Here is a 16,886-nt window from a genome sequence, read left to right as displayed (position 1 = left end):
TCCACTTGTCCAATCATTCACCCATTCACTCATCCATCCATTCATTCACTCATGCATCCGTCCATCCACTCACTCATCCTTTCATCCATCCACTCTCTCATTCATCTGTGCATCCATCTACCCATCCATCCATCCATCCATCCATCCATCCATCCATCCATCCATCCATTCATCCATCCACTCATTCACTCATCTATCCATTCATTCATCCATTCATTCACTCATGCATCCATCCATCCATTCACCCAGTCATGCACTCATCTAGTTGTGCACCAAGCATTACCTGAACACATACTTATGTCATTTTTCCATTTTTTACATTAAGATGATCAATAAACAAACAACCAAGTGGTACAAATCCCTCCCCTTGGAAGAATCCATCCTCACAAGAAAGAATAAACAAACACAAATAAATAAGATGTCCACTAGGAAAGCCCTGAGGAATTGGTGATAAAAAGATGTCATTATAGTTTGGACAAAAGTACTGATGTGGAGAGATGTTCTGAGAAGTAGAACTGAGGTCTCCCTGAGGAAAGGAGAATCCCACATGTGGAAAGCAATTGTGGCTGCTGTCCACATTTCCAGTCCTGTGTCCTGACAGCCCGGCCTGTGGTGGTCCGATATGCCTGCCGGCCCCCACCGCGGTGCAGACCAGTTCTGGGCAGCGTCTCTCTTAGCAGATGCACGTGCCACGGTTTGTGTTCCTCACCAGCTGGCTGGTCCGGTTAACACAGTGCTGGCTTGGGGGCACAGCCAAGATCAGAAGTGAGACACTTAGAGTCAACACCCACTGTCCTACATAGGCATTGTGGTATTTCGTCAGCCAAGTCACCTCCTCCAATAAATGCAGTTACAATGTCATCTTATCTAACTAAAAAGAGACCTTTGAGGGTAAACATCGAACTCCTAAAACTTTGGTTAAAATAAATGAGAAAAAAATGCCCAACATGAACTAATTGTGTTCTGCACAATGTGAGGTTCTGCCGGTAGAGAAATACCAAAGGAGCCACAAGGCTCATGAATATTGGCCACATGGCTTGTGGTTTTTTACATACTCAGTCCACCTACATCCAGAAAGCCCCAGGAGCAGCAGCGAATGCTGAGGTCCAGTGCCAGCCCCTGAAGGTGACTTCATTTCATTTTTCTCCTTTGCCCTCACATGCCTTGAGTTATGATTTATAAAACTTCAAGACAACTATAAACTTGCAGCAGGAAAAACTCAGGTTTTTGCTATAACTTTAATCATGATTTTCAATGCCCGTGGTGGGCATCAGGTAACTCGGAAGTCTGTCTGGCCTACCATTTAAACTCTATTTTTGTGGCCTCTGATAATAGGCTATCTTGGTGGTATACACTTTCGAAATGCAGCTACCTGTTGGTCCCTGAAGAAAATAAGGAAAGACATTTCAAATAAGATAGCACTTAGACAAAAATTCAATAAAAATTCAGCTCGGCTCAAAGCACACTTGCTGTGTCAAGGGGGTAATAGCTAATACGGGGAGACGGCAAAGCTGGAGGAAACTCCCATTATCACACCATCCCTGTGGATGGAGAACGTCCATCAGTAGCCAAGACTAACTAGATAATAGCATCACCTACCGGCCCCTGCCGGGGTCACTGTCAGGAAGCGACTGGCCACTGGGCTTTATGTATCACTGACCAAGTTTTCTCCATTAAATGCATCTGTACAACTTGCCAGCAGAATATAGAGCAGGTGAGTCCCTGAGCTCTGCATGGAAAGCTTGAAGCTGGGGAGAACCAAAAAAAAATCGAAGGGACTGGAAAGCCACTGAGAGTAAAAGACCAACTTTCACGTCTGGAACATGGCGAATGAGTGGCCACCCCATGCTTGTTAAATAACTGTGGAATGGTGCTGTTCTATAGGAATCTCTCCTTTCCTGATATCCTCCTGCCTGGAACACCCACAGAGACCCAAGGAGCTATTCCGGGAAGCCCAGAAGCATGACCCACCCGCCCCGGCCACCACAGATTGCTCCATTGGTGAACTTGACCCAAACTGGGTCTTGAGGTGACAGCCACGGGATTGAGGGGTTAAGTCTCTATCTTAGCTCTTTCCTTGAGAGGTAGGGACATACACCCAGGAGCAGCTGTGGCCACTTCATGCAGCCTGGATGGAAGGCAGAGAAAGCAGCCCTGTAGGAAGAGCAACAAGGAAGCACCTTTGTAGAAAGAAGCAGAAATAAGAACTTGAGGGCTGATTCCAGGGCGTTCTTAAGCAAGATGGTGGTGGGGGCAGGGCGGGGGGTGCCTTTCCTGCCCTTGGTGTCCATGAGGCACTCTGTTACCATAGCAACAAACATCAAGTCTTTTTCCACCGTGAATCCGCTGTGGGTGTTGCTGGCCTACAGTCTACATTTTCCCCATCACCCTGAAGCATGTAAGGTCTTCCCATCTGCACCCCGCTTTCACTCACTGTTCAGAGACAGAGCCCGGCTCCTACACTCCCAGCCACACACCCTTGACCTTGCTGCAGGGACGGGAAGTTGAGTCAGCACAGGAGGCTGTGTGCTAAGGGCCACGGGTGAGGGCTCACCTCCGCCATGCTGCAAGATTTTGGGGTGATCCAAGCCAGCAAGAGCCTCTGTCCACTTCCTCGCCTGCAAAACTGGGAGTCCTAGTCTAGCCTGTTGCGGTTCCCAAGGATGGACACTGAACACCTTGCACCGGGAAGTCTGGGGACTCACATCTCACCAAAGAGGAGTTGAGGCTCAGAGACGAGTCACTTCCCGGAGGTCACGTGGCAGCTCCGGTGCAGAGCCGGGGCGTGCCAGAGCCTTCGCCGTCACCGTGGGGAAAGGCTGCAGGTGTGACCATGACCCAGGTAGGCGGTGAAGTGTGCTGTTTTCACCATGTTGGTGGCTGAGCAGAATTGTACTGCATCACGGTGAATAAAAACCTATGAGAAACGAGGGGATTCAATCCGCGGCCGAGTCCCCCTCTGCATTTGGTGGATGACGAAGAACCGGCGAACTGAAGCCTTGATTTCTCTTATCACTCGGGGCCCTGATCCATCTGTGGCATCTGAACTGGGGCACAGGTGTCTGCTGGGTGTCTGTGGGCGGCTAAGGTGACGAGTGACCTCCTGGGGCTGTGCCAAGAGAGACAGCAGAATCCTCGTCTGAGTGAGGGGGAGGGACGGGAACCAGAAGGGAAGGAAGTGAGGCCGGTGCTCCCAGGTCCAACTTCCACCGTCAGCGGGCTGGGGAACAGGGCAGCCGGCTTCAAGGGCAAGGTCTTGCCTGAGGCCTGGAGCTGCTTGACGGAGATCCTCGCTGAAGAGATCGCTACAGCCCCGGGGACTCCAGGGGGTCTCAATCACTGTGCTCCTGTTGGGAGAAGGTGACCAGAAGGCGTGACGCATCGGGGCCACCGCAGGCCTGCTGGAGGGAGGGAGGGAGGAGGCTCGGAGCAGGACACGCCGCTCAGAAGGGAGGCTCCCATCCACTCTGTCAATTGGAAAAGTAAATTAACTTTTGGTTCAGAACTGGTGTCACAGCCTGATCCCAAGGATGCACTGGTGTCCTCCTAATGGCAGAAAAGGGATTCACGGAGGTGATAAAGTTTAAGATCTCGAGGAGAGGAGGCAGTCCTCTATTACCTGGCTGACCCTGAACACACCTGCCTGTGTCCTCCAAGGGCAGAGAGGAGGGCCTGGAGCAGAAGGAAGAGGAAAAGACAGTGGCCCAGCGGGGCGGGACCTCAGCGAGGCAGCCGCAAGCCAAGGGATGCCAGGGGCCACCAGAAGAGGTGGGGAGGGGTCGGCCCTGAAGCTCCGGAGGGCACCCCCCCTGCGACCCAGCTCACACTGATTTTGGACTTTCGCCATCCGGGATATGGAGAGGGCACATTTCTGCTTTTTAAGTCATCACCGTTGTAGTCATTTTCTAGCAGCGACACGGGGAAGGACACCCATCAGGCAGAGAGAAGAGCAGAAGAGGGAATTGACAGACAGGTGGGGACACAGCAGAGCCTGGCGGACAAGATCGAGAGCTCCAGTGACACTGGAGCGTTTCGGCGCCCGGGTCCCTGTCAGGCATGCGAGTCCCACTCATTCACACACCCCAGCGCTGGCACTGAATAATCAGTGTTTATCTCTACCTCCTTCCTGGTGCCTGTGAATCTATTAGCAGTTCAGCCAAGCTCTGCCTAATGACATCTGCAGTGCAACCGTCTCTGATGACTGAAGGCGTCTTCCTCTCCACCGCGGGCGGAATGAAAATTAAATAGGACATCCAGTCACCAGAGGGCTAGCATGCAAATATCAGTCACCGAGTTAACACCCAACCCCGATGAGACAGCAGCTTGGGGAGGAAAGCTCTAGAGAAGCCTAGAACCCCAGCCCGTGGCGGCTTCACTGAAGAACCAGGACCCCCTGTCCCACGGCTCCTGCCACATGGACACGGGCAGGTCCGGACAGCGGGGGCGGCGTGGCCGGAGTCGGGCTGACTCTTGGTCCTTTGGACCGAAGATGGGAAGGGACAGGGAGACGAGCACAAGGAGAAGAGGAGGTGGAGAAAAAGACCCTACATGTTGAATAGAGTCAAAGGCGGAGGAGCAGAGGGCCGGGCAGAATATACAAACATCAATGCAGACTAACAGAATGAACCGGGGAGAGAGAGGGGGGTGGGGGAGAGAGAGAGAGAGAGAGAGGGGAAGCCAGACTGGTAAAAAAAAAAAACAATAGGAAATCCAAGAGAGAGGCAAGCTAACAGAGCCGACAGTGGGCAAGACCAAAAGATACAGAGAGAACGTCAAAGAGAGATATGGACGGGGAGGCAGGTGACCCCTGACTCAGGGACTCAGGGATGGGTGCGGTCCTCGCTGCCGGTCCCATCCCACAGCTGTACTGCGGTGCTCTGGATGTCCTCCATCCTGGTAACTAAGGTGCTGCCCCCACCCCATCCTCACCGGGTCCCCATTTAAGTGGCTTCCCCAAAGCGTATCCGGGCGTCCTCAGCAGAGCCACGTGGGCAAGGACAGCGGAGAGGAAGCCATAAGAGAAGAAAGGAGCCCCCCCCGGAAAAAGGGGGGTTCTCACAACCCCCTGCAAGAGATTCCGCGTGCCCGCCGTGTTTTGCGAAGGTTCAGCAGGGCTCGGCTATCTGTCCCCAAGTCACACAGCTGGGGCGTCCCGCACTGTCCAGTCCTTGAGCAGAGGAGACACATACCCTTCCTTTTCCCATTCGTGGTTCAGCCACCTTCTCTCTCCTTCCTGACGCTCCTTCTGCCCCAGCGCCCGCCAGTGCGGTGTGATGGGGAGAGCCCAGGTCTGGGGACGGTGAGCTTGCTCCAAAGCTGCCTGTGCTTGGGAGAGTCCCTGTCCTCCGTTGTCTCATCTGCATAGTGGACACAGTGAACATCCCTCTCGCTCACACTGTTGATGGCTACCAGAGACAAGGCGTTTAAAACATGTAAAACAGGGGCACCTGTGGGGCAGTTAGTGCTCACCATTCTTCCCGGCAAACTCCTATGTATCCTTCAAAACCCCGTTTCGATACTGTCTTTACTTTCAAGCCTTCCCAGGGGAAATGTTTCCCTCTTGGAAGAACCAGCCCTCTCTTTAGACACGGAGACATACGGCCTCTGAGCACCTGGGAGCGCAGCTTCCACACCTGTCTCTCCACGTGACTGTACAAACCCTGGAGGTAAGGGGTGGGTATCACCGGACCGTTTATGCCTGAAGCAGAGACGGCGCCTGGTGAAGATGAAAAGCTGTGGGAGGGGAGGGGTGCGGAGTCCGCAGAAGACAGGGGAGCCGGGAAATGAGAAATGTGGTGGCAGTTCCGGGGCGGAGATTCTGACCCCCTTGGCCCCCTCGCCAGGAAGCAAAACTCATCTCGGGAGAGTTTGATCTGTTAAGACATTTGGGGGGAAAATACTTAGGCATAAAGAAAAGCAGTTTGTGTGTCAGCACAGGCAAGTCTGATAGAAAACTGTGGTCCTTTCCCATAAAGCCTTTGGGATTGCTATCTTTCAGAAAAGCTTGCAAGAGGGTCGCCAGAAACCAAATTCTCTGAAAACCGCGTGGCGTTCTGCTGATTGCCTCCACGCGGAGCCCCTCCCCGACCCGGGGAAGCAGGCGCCCTGGGAAGGGGCCTTAGAGGCGCCGTCCTTCCTATGTGCCATGGACGGGGTGACATTTTTCCCTTTATGAGAATTATCCACCCTGATTTTTTTTCTTCAGATGAAACCACAAGGAGACATATTTACTGAGCCAGCCTCGTATACAACTTGGATAATTTGCTAAATTGTGATAATCCAAAGCAATTCTGACGTGCTCTGGACACAGATGCATAAGCACTGGCCCACTGGCAGCAAGGTTTTCTCCGATTTCCAGTGTTACAGCAAAGTTAGCGCTCCTTTCTTTCTTTTTTAAAATTTTTTAGTATTTATTTATTTTTGAGAGAGAGAGAGAGAGAGAGAGAGAGAGTGTGTGATCAGGAAGGGGGAGAGAGAGGGAGACACAGAATCTGAAGCAGCTCCAGGCTCTGAGCTGTCAGCACAGAGCCCGATGCGGGGCTTGAACCCACGAACCGTGAGATCCTGACCTGAGCCGAGGTCAGAGGCTAATCCGCCTGAGCCCCCCAGGCGCCCGAGGGGTTCATTTCTTAACACTACAGGAAGCAGACCTCACACTAAACAGCCTGGCAATGATCTTGCTAGAAGAAGAACATGAAAGAAAGGCGACACCCTCGCCTTCACCCAGAAAACCTTCCTCATCCTCTAAATCATATCTTGGTGGTTTGGGGAAACAATTTGGTTTCGTTTTTTTCCCCCAAAGAACTTTCAGGTTGCCAAGCAAACGTTTTCTGGGTCCCCTTCTTAATGAGAAGTACAATCACCAGCCTGTTATCCTCTAGAAAAGTCCCACCAGGGGAAGGGAGGCGGAGCCCCATCGGGAGGGGACATCCAGCAGCCATTTTGGCACCATGAGGCACCAAGTATGGGGAAAAGATCTAAAGAATCTTGAAAACTCTGATCCTGATATCACAGAGCCAGGGAACCAAGACAGAAGCTTCCAGACCTCTTGCCCTGGAGACAAACAAGCCCTTATTTTGTTTTGTTTTGCTCTAGTTTGTTACCATGGCTCCGCTATTCTGTTGCTCACAGACAAAAGCATACCTCCTAGCCATCCCTCCCAACGGCTTAGGGGAGCCCAAGGCAGGAAAAAAAATAAACAGACTAATAGGACGTTAGCTCTCTGTGAAAGACGGGGAAGAGAAGGGAGGAGGGGGGTGGCAAGAAACCTGACCAGAGAAGCTGTTCCCAGAGCTCCGTGCGTCCGTGGGGAAGCAGGAGACACACCTGCTGTGGGAGCAGAGAATGTCTAAGCCGATGCCAACACTGAACTGTGCAGCCTCTGCGTCTGGAGCTCAAGTGGACCTTCGTGTGCTTAGATTAAGCCTCTCGCTGTCTCCCCCAGATCCAGATGTACTCTTGATAGCAGAAGCCACAACAGCAGGGCGCTATTGTCTTATGGAGTAATCTAAACCTCCCCCGTGTTCACAGCAGCGTGGCGTCTTCTCCTGTGTCTGGATGGCGTCCCTTCCGCCTCGCCTCCCCCCAGAACCTCTCCGGGCGCCCCAGATCTTACAGAAACAGGTACGGGATGGGATACTCTGCAAGTTATCGCTTTCCGCCCCCTCCCAGGGTGTCTTGGCTTGAATTGTAATTCACAGAGCAGCCCTTTGGTCTCTCTCTCAGCTGCTCAATTCTTCAAAGGACCGTGCTAATTGCTTTTGTCCCCTCCCTTCTTTGTAAAAGTTACAAGAGACAGTTTCCACAATAAAGGTCCTTCCCCCTCATCTTTCAGCGGCTCAAGAACCTGCAGATACAAGTTTGATGGCTGCCACCTTTGCTCTTGTAGGTGACAAATTCCACTGTCTGGGTGGCTGAAGATGAAACACACTGATGACAAGGACAAGGTGTGTGTCTGGAGTAGTGGTGTCATAGGAGGGGTCCCGGGCCTGAGACTCGGGCTGTCCCCTCCCTCACTGCCTGGATTCGGGGTTCACCTCGGAGATTCGGGGTTCACCTCCGAGACCCTGGGCCGCTCCTGCTGCACACCTCGGGGGAAGAGTGGGAGCAGGTGAGCTCGGCCTCGGGTCTGACGGAGGCACAGAGTCCGCATGCCCCACCGGGCTCCCCACCTTGTCTATGTCTGTGTCTCTTCAAAATATGAGCAGCTTGAGACCTCCCTCTAACCCAGCCCAGGCCTACACGCACGGCCTTGCAGTAAGCGGCAGGCTTTGCAAAATATCGTCCAATGGGCCAGCACCACCTTACTTCCTCCTAAACTGTTTTAATTATAGCAACAGACACGTGGTGCATGAGTGCGCGCACACACACACAGACGCACATTCAAGCTGTGCTATTTTTTTAAGGTTTGATTTATTCTTTTTTTTTTTTTTTGAGAGAGAGAGAGAGAGAGAGAGACAGCATAGCAGGGGAGGGCAGAGAGACAGGGAGACAGAATTGGAAGCAGCTCCAGGCTCTGAGCTGTCAGCACAGAGCCCGATGTGGGGACTGAACCCACAAACCATGAGATCATGACCTGAGCTGAAGTCGGACGCTTAAAGGACTGAGGCCCCCAGGCGCCCCTCGCCTGTGCTATTAAAAACCGTCAGTGACAAGTGTGTCACACTTGGACAAACTTAAAAGCCGGCTTATTGAAGTGACTCATTTTAATCAGGAGAGGGGCCCCGAGGAGAGAAGGGACTTATCTGGCATCACTTAGCTAAAACAGTAGCTGTCAGGACTAGAAGCCAGGACCGCGATGCCCGATCCAAACCTCTCGTCTGAAGATCAGCATTGCATGGCTGGACGGCTGAGGCTGCCCCAGGTCAGGGGGACGGTGGCCGCGTCGGGAGGGGCCCTGGGTCCAGCAGCATCGGCAGTTAGCTCTGCAGACGCTGTTCCTGGTCTTTCTTTTCCGAGCACTTTTCACCACCTAGCATAGCACACATACTACTCACGTATTGTCTCTGTCTGCCTCAGAAGATGCTAAGTCCCATGAGAGCAGATGTTTTTTATGTTTATTTGTTTGAGGGCAGTGGGAGGGGTGGAGAGAGAGAGAAAATCCCGAACAGGCTCTCTGCTGCCAGCATGGAACCCAGCCTGGGGCTCGATCTCACGAACCATGAGATCATGACCTGAGCCAAAATCAAGGGTCAGACGCTTAACCGACTGAGCCACCCAGGCGCCCAGATAACACAGATTTTTATGTTTTGCTCATCACGAAATCGCCAGTGCCTAGAATCATGCCTGCCACATATAGGAGGCTCTCAGTAATGATTTCTTGAATGAATTAATGAGACATAATGGAATTGCTAACCAGGCGACCTATGTACACATATTATTTCTAAAAAGCTCAAAATGATGATAATATGTGTCCCACTTACCAATCGATTACATGAATATCAGAAATCAATAAGCACAAAAATTTCTCTCTTACAAGCTATGAAAGACGGGCAAATAAAAACCATGTGACATTTTCTCTGTCAAATTAGCAAGAATGTTTTAAAACGAATTGACAGTGCCCAGTATCAGAATGGGTAAACATTTCTCACACCACTAATGAGAAAGCAATCTTACGACTTCTCTGTAAAACATGTTGGCATTAGGTAGCAACAACCTTAAGAATATTTGTTAACATATTAATCATTTCGTCCTAAGAAACGATCTGAAGAAATAAGAAAAGGACTAGACAAAGACATATAAGGAAATATTTCCTGTACCACTGTTTGTAATATAAAAAAATCGGGGGCCTCTGGGTGGCTTAGTTGGTTAAATGTCCCACACTTGATTTTGGCTCAGGTCAAAGTCTCATGGTTGTGGGTTCGAGCCCCACATCAGGCTCTGCACTGACATCGTGGACCCTGCTTGGGACTCTCTCTTCATCTCTCTGCCTTCCCCTCATTTGCACTCTCTCTCTTTCTCAAAATAAATAAATAAATAAATAAATAAATAAGCGTAAAATAATGGAGAACATAGCTACTATGCAGTAAGAAAGGAATTGATTAAATACATTCCATTTCAGCCATTTGGTGAGATGCCCTGGCCACTGAAATCCTGAGTAGGGTATCGAGTGATGTCAGAAAAGCTAGTGATATATTTCAATAGTACATTAAATAGTTGGCTACCAATCCTCACCCCTCCCTACGTCTACACTCGCCTACAATCTAGTCCATGCTCTCATATGCCTCTGTAGGTACTGGATGCTACAAATCTACAGCCAATGAACAGCTGCTCCTGTTTGAAAGAGTTAAAGAGTTAGCTGAGTAGGAGCCATGTTCGCATGAATCCGACTGTTTTAAACTGTAGACTACAACCCAGCACCAGAGTCAGTCGAATCTGAATTTCCCATACATGGACCTAACATCGAGAACCGTGACAGGGAAGCAGCTCCACTTGGCAAGTCAGCATCCGAAGGAGATATAAAATGTGCCCCTCCCCCAAGCCGGGACACAAGACCTTCTACCACACCCGTGTGCCCTCTGGGTCTGCCGGGGGAAGTCTACAGAATGATCCAGGGTCTCTGAAGGTTTCTACGGGGCTCTGTGTGTGTGTGTGTGTGTGTGTGTGTGTGTGTGTGTGCACCCCATGGATCAGGTGCGTTTCCAGGAAGCTGACTACGTGTGTATTCTCCACAATGGAGTAGGAGCAAACACAAACTCCTGCTGGTGATGCGGTGAACAAGAGCTTCACAGGACGTGCGAGGGGGCACCAGAGGGCAGGTGGCGCAACGCCCCGGGGTCCGTGCACTGGAGGGCCACAAAAGGAATTGGGCAGGTGCTCGAAAATGAAGGAGGTCAACCTCGATACCACTTGGCAGCTGGTCGATGGCAACTCACAAGGGGTCACAAAAGGAGGTCAAATCTCTCTTCCTATTTATTGTAGCTCAGAGGGTATGATTCATTCTTGGGAACTTTCTAGGGACTAGCTTTCCTGTTGGCCAAAGCCAACGTTCAAAGGGATCACTGGCAGCAATAAATCAACTGACCCTAAAGCCTTAGGTCTGCTCCAGAATCCCCAAATGCTACTCTGGGATCAGCTCAAGTCATGGAGGCGCTATCTCAGGTTGGCTTGAAGGACCTTAGTCACTTCCCCCTGCCACCATGCTGGCCCCAGCCACCGTGCCCCCTCTCCTGGGTGAGGACAGCAGCTCCCAGAGCTGCCTCCCACCTTCCAGGCTTGAAATGCTCCAACCCCCTGCCGCGCAGCAGCCACAGGTCCAGATTCAATTGTTTTACGTATAAATAAGTAAGACAACCTCAGCCTCCTGCTTAGACGGTGCAGGCACTTCTGGCTGTTAGGGCAAGACCCAGGCTCTGTCCATGGTCCTGGGAGGCCCCTCACGATCGAGCACCTGTGCACATCCCTGATCTCATTTTGTACAACATTTCTCAGGGCTCAGTGCATATGAGCCCCACTGGCCTCTTCCTAATACTTGAAATCAGAGGCCCTCCCTGGCACAAATGCCCTGGCCCTGAGGGCTTTGCCTGCGGTCACCTCGTGCTCATCTTCCAGGATGTAGCTTAGGAGCCATATTGCCATGAATTAGATGGTTTTAAACTGTAGATTGCAATTAAGCCTTTCCTCTCTCTCTCTCTCTGGAAGTAGGATGTCTGCAGGGCCGCCTGGGGGCTCAGCTGGTTAAGGGTCAGACTTCAGCTCAGGTCATGATCTCATGGTTTGTAAGTTCAAGCCCCGCGTCAGGTTCTGTGCTGACAGCTTGGACCCTGGAGCTTGCTTCAGATTCTATGTCTCCCTCTCTCTCTGCTCCTTCCCCACTCGTGGTCTGTGGGAGGAGTGAGGAGGTACAGTGAATGACCCCAAGACCTTTGTCCCCTCTTTGCAGAGGGGCACCAGGTGCCTATGGTCACCACTGACAAACGCCCCAGCAGCCCTGACCTCCCCAAGTATTCCTGTCCTTTGAGAACAAAAGGGAAAGAAAAGAGGACCAAAAGCTGGAGGGGAGTAAAATTGTTCTCCCGGCCCCAATTCTAGTGCGATTTCCTTGCTAAATGTACTTATCAGATACTCACCATGTGCCAAGCATGATTTTAAATAGTTTTATTGACGTATACATGCTATAAAACAGAATGCACATATTTAAAACATATAATATTTTCTAAGTTTTGACCTAGGTAATAGTCTGGGAAACCAGGACCGAAAGCAAGAGAATGATTTCATCCCTCCACACACACCTCTCCCCACCGCACCCCTACCCCAGTCTGCACACAACCACTGGTCTGATTTCTGACCTGTAGGTTAGTTGCATATACTGTGATTTCCTAAGAATGGAATCACCCATGTTCAGTGTGGTTTCTTTCATTTAGCGCAATTATTTCCAGATCCATCAATGTTGAAGTCAATTCCCTTTGACAGCTTAGGGCTATTTCCTTATAGGCACACAGGGCTGTCCATGCCCCTGCTGAAGGGCATTCAGCCCCCTTCCAGGTGTGGGTTAGTGCGGATAAGGCTGCCATCAACATTGAGGAATCGGGCTCGTGAATACAGTAAATATCGAGACGTGGAGAGTCTGGGTCATAGGAAGGTATATGTTTAACTTTTATTTTAAGTCAACTGTTTTATAAAGTGGCCATCCAGGGGCACCCAAAGGGCTTGGTCGGTTAAGCACCCAACTCTTGATTTCGGCTCAGATCATGATCTCACAGTCCATGAGTTGAAGCCCCACATCAGGATCTGTGCTGACAGTGCAAATCCTGCTTGGGAGTGTCCCTCTCCCTCTCTCTCTGCCTCTCCCCCACTCGTTCTCTCTCCTTCCCCCTCTCTAAAAAACAAATAAATAAACTTAAAAAAAAATAAAGTGGCCATTCATTTTACTCCCCACTAGAAGAAAGTTCCTCTCTCTCCACATCCTCTCCTACACTTGAAAAGGTGCATTTTTTTTCTTAAATTCTATCCATTCCGATGGGTGTGTAATGGTTATGTCCTTGCAGTTTTAGTTCCCCGTCCCGATGACTAAGGATGTTGACCGTCTCTGTCCCCGCACCCCCTCGCCATCCATCGTGGGAAAACCCATGTTAGCCGTTTGTCATCCGAGCTACCAGCCATGTTCTCCCGGCTGGAACTCACATGCAAATGACCGAGCCATCGGCCACCGCCTGGGAGGAGGGAGCTGACTATATCGGCAGTAAAATGAGAATGAGCCTTCTGGAGACAACGCAAGTGGCTTCCGTCCAAACGATGCATAATTGTTCCTCCTGTGAGGTGACCGAGCTCAGCCACTGACAAGGAGCGTGCCCTGCCCGTGAGCATGACTGCCCGTGGCACTAGACACACTGAAGACCTCCTAATTGAGGTCAGCCTCCTCCCCGCTGGGAGGCAAACGTGACTCCGGAGAGAGCCTGCTGAGTGACGGTCAGCACATCCCGCCCCGCCTCTGGGAAGAGCCAGATAATGACCCGGGACCCAGAGGTTAAAATTGTTTAGATGGCGTCCATCCCAATCAGATCCAGTCTGTGAACTCTCAGCCTTTGAACTGCAACTGCCAGAGGCGGGGGGTGGGCGGTGGGAGGGGGCACTGGGAGGACAGAGAGGGGCCCGCGGTCCGGGTGGCGTGCAGGGCACCGCAGCCCAGCCGGAACCTGGATGCTGGTACTGACTCCGCTGCCTCGCTCGCTGACCTTGGCAAGCCGTTTAACCCCCGAGCCTCAGTGTCCCCACCGCAGAGACAGGACCACAACGGCACCTGTTCACGAGGTGAGCAACCACCGTCAGGAACCCGGGAGGGCCCTGTCACGTCTGCACGGTGCCGCGGCAGTGGCTGGGATTCGGTTAGTTTTCTCCAGAGGATGATGTGGGTCCACGTTAGCCAGCTCTTCATTTTCTCCCCCTCAGATAAGCCAAAACCCTCGACTTTAAGGAAAATCTCTAAATACAAATCTCTAAAATTGAGGACAAAATTGTAAAAGTATTTTAGGGGCCCAAACATCACGTTTGTCCGGCCTACAGACTGCGTTCACACGTTCTCGGGAGCAAGGCGCGCGTGCGTCTTTAAGCCCCAGTGTGTCCACAGTGCCGCTACTGTAGCTCTTGCCGTCCCGCATTGACTCCACGCAGGGCTCCACCACCCCTTCATGCTCCCAGCAGAGGCACCGCCCCTTGGCAGCTGGGGAAACAGAGGCTCAGAGAGGCTCAGAGACTTGGCCCAGGTCACACAGTCGGGAGGCGGGAACGAAGGGATTTGAACCCAGGTCCGCCCACACGGGGACCACCGCACGCACTGTGTGCTGGCCCGTCCTCTGGCACATCTACCTCTCCAAACCTCCCTGCCTGGGGACCGAGCGTGATCAAACCAACACTGGACCAGATGTCTCCACTCAGGACGGAACAGCCGGGTTTACAGACATCACCCCAGGCGGAAGGTCTGGTGCTCCCCACGCCCCCCCTCCCGTCCACCCTCCGCTTGCAGAGTTTGGAAACAGCCAGCGATGAAGGGGGCCGTGCTCCTGCTGAAGCATCATTAAGTAGGCATTGCCATTTCTGCTGCAGATGGGACTGTTTTGCTTTGGGTACATCCATGTGCTATGTTTGGAAATTGCATTCAATTTAAACATTACAGCTTGGCTCAAAATATTCCCGGGGTCTGTAAGCGTGCAGTTTTCCGTCTTCATCAGTGTTCCTGCTGCAAAGCCCCAGGTAGGCACTGACCGCATCAGAGTCTGCTGGTCCCATCGGGGGATCCTCAGTGCTCTGAGAATTGAGGGCTTGGGCCGTCTCCTTCCGTCTCCATCTCTCTCACAAGTGCACGTGGACTCAGGGTTATGGACTGAACCAGATGGAGTGAATACACTGGTTGGTCTACATGGGCCTTGGGCAGCCACAGAAAGGAGTCTCTCTGTCAGTGATCGTGCCCAATCCTGGGGACATCTAAGTGGCAGGATATCTGCCCCCGGGCATTTGGAAGGCCGCTGGCCAACAATGAAGCTTGTGGGCTCCTCCCTGAGGCAACAGGAGGCAGTGGAGGCCACGCTGACCTTGGTTCTGGAGACCTTGGGTTCAGATCACATTTCAGCCCACGTGTGGTTTGGAAAAGTACATTTTTGGTGTTGACTTTGCTGGTCTACTTTCGCTTCGAAGATTTTATGCTACTGTAATGTTGTCCCTTCTCGGGATTTTTTTAACATTTCAAACCATTTACTAGACAACATACGCAGGTAAGAAAGGAAAGAACCAAAGAACGTGGAAGACCGTGTCCAGAAGCAAATCCGTCCCACGGTGGCCAGGCTGCATTTCCCAAGCTGCTCGTTAGGAGCGAGAATGCGCATTCTCGTCATCCCTTGGCGAGGCGGGTCTGTCGGGAGGAGGCGTGCATTTTTGGTTTGCACCTCACCGTGCCTGCAGCGCTCCGGCATCACGTTGCAGCGGAGACCCCCGCTGGCTGAGGGGGACGCTGGCTGGGGCACCGGGTGCCTTCCCTCCTTGGCAAGCCAGCGGGACAGCAGGCAGGGCGAACCCGGTGCTCCACGAGCAGGCAGCCTCGCCTGCCCAGATGCAGCCCGTCTCCTACCAAGGCGAGCCTGGTTTTACAGAGCTGCCTCTTAATGGGAGTTTGGAAGAGCCCGCAAGGGAGCCCCGGATGGGAACGCTTAGTGGCTGGAAAGCGGCAGGGAGGCTGTCTGCCTCTCCCCGAGAATGAGACTGTGTTCTGTCCATTAGGTTTCCTACGGCCTGGGCGGCTCGTTGCTGAGCCCAGTGACCGGCTCCAGCTGCAAGCTGTCCTCCCTCGGAGAGAGACGGGGACCTCGCCGTCCCCGTCCACGAATGGGCTGCCTTCTCGGCCCAAGGTAAATATTTTCCAGAGGCAGAGATTGTTCCAGAGGAGAGGGGGCAGAAAGACAGGCAAGCGGGCCGAGGTCTTTCCAAGTTTCCCTGCTCCCTGTCTGCTCCCAGTTAAACCCCTGACATCTTCTCTCCCCTGATCTTGAGCAGGTGACTTCCCTCAAGGGTATTAGTGTTGTCAGCATGCTCCTTGATTGTGGGGGGAGATGCACGGCGGACGGCGTTTGCCAGAAATGCCTGTAGCAGTGCCGCCCGGCTGTCTCCCTGGGACACGGGGCTCTTGTGATCCTGCGGCGAGGGGCATGTTTCCTGTCCTTGACCTTGGGCTGCTGGGATGCCGTGGTAGAAGTTAACACACTGACCTTGGAGGCCTCGTCCCAAAAGGCCCGATCCATCCTTCAAAGGAGGAAAGGCTTAGAGTTCATCGATGTTAGTTTGGATCATTTCCTGTTAAATACGTGAAAATAAATTTGGCACATTTTTATGGAAACGGCAGGCTGAGTGCGGGCGCATTTCTACGCGCATCATCCCCGTTCACTCGGTGATCCATCCATAGCCACACTACGGGGTGAGGACTGAAGAAATGGCAGTCTTCTGAGAGGGAAAATGCAGGATTTAGGATCTTAGGGTTTGGGTGATACTTGTTTCTTTGTTGTTTTCAAGTGTCTATGCTGCCTGACTTTTCTAGAATAAACATCTTTTAAAATAGAAACTGAAGTCGTAACCAAAACACGACGAGGCGTTGGCAGACGGAGGCAGCAAACATTTTGCCTACAAGCTGCCACCTGCCCGTCACTGCCGCGCTCTCGAAAGGAGATTTCCGGGCGCCTGGGAGGCTCGGTCGGTGAAGCATCCAACTTGGACTCAGGTCATGATCTCACGGTTCGTGGGTTCGAGCCCCGCGTTGGGCTCTGTGCTGACCGCTCAGAGCCTGGAGCCTGTTTTGGATTCTGTGTCTCCCTTTCTCTCTGCCCCTCTCCTGCTCATGCTTTATCTCTCTCTCTCTCTCTCTCTGAAAAATAAATAAAAATATTTTTTAAAATGTCATCGAGAGG

The 16,886-nt window shown here is 52.1% G+C and overlaps 1 protein-coding gene across 1 annotated transcript in view; it reads right to left on the bottom strand.

The window, feature by feature from the left end:
- The window catches only part of LOC115277508 (transmembrane protein 132B-like), a 42,258-nt gene extending 26,854 nt beyond the window's left edge, over window positions 1–15,404 (bottom strand). The window contains 2 exon segments of the mRNA XM_029921632.1: window positions 14,000–14,158; window positions 15,383–15,404. Of these exon segments, the coding sequence (XP_029777492.1) occupies window positions 14,000–14,158; window positions 15,383–15,404 (181 nt within the window).
- Between the last annotated feature and the right edge of the window lie 1,482 nt (window positions 15,405–16,886).

Source organism: Suricata suricatta, chromosome 14 (genome assembly GCF_006229205.1).
Source record: "Suricata suricatta isolate VVHF042 chromosome 14, meerkat_22Aug2017_6uvM2_HiC, whole genome shotgun sequence".
NCBI lineage: Eukaryota > Metazoa > Chordata > Mammalia > Carnivora > Herpestidae > Suricata > Suricata suricatta.
This window is presented reverse-complemented; position numbering and strand designations above follow the sequence as displayed.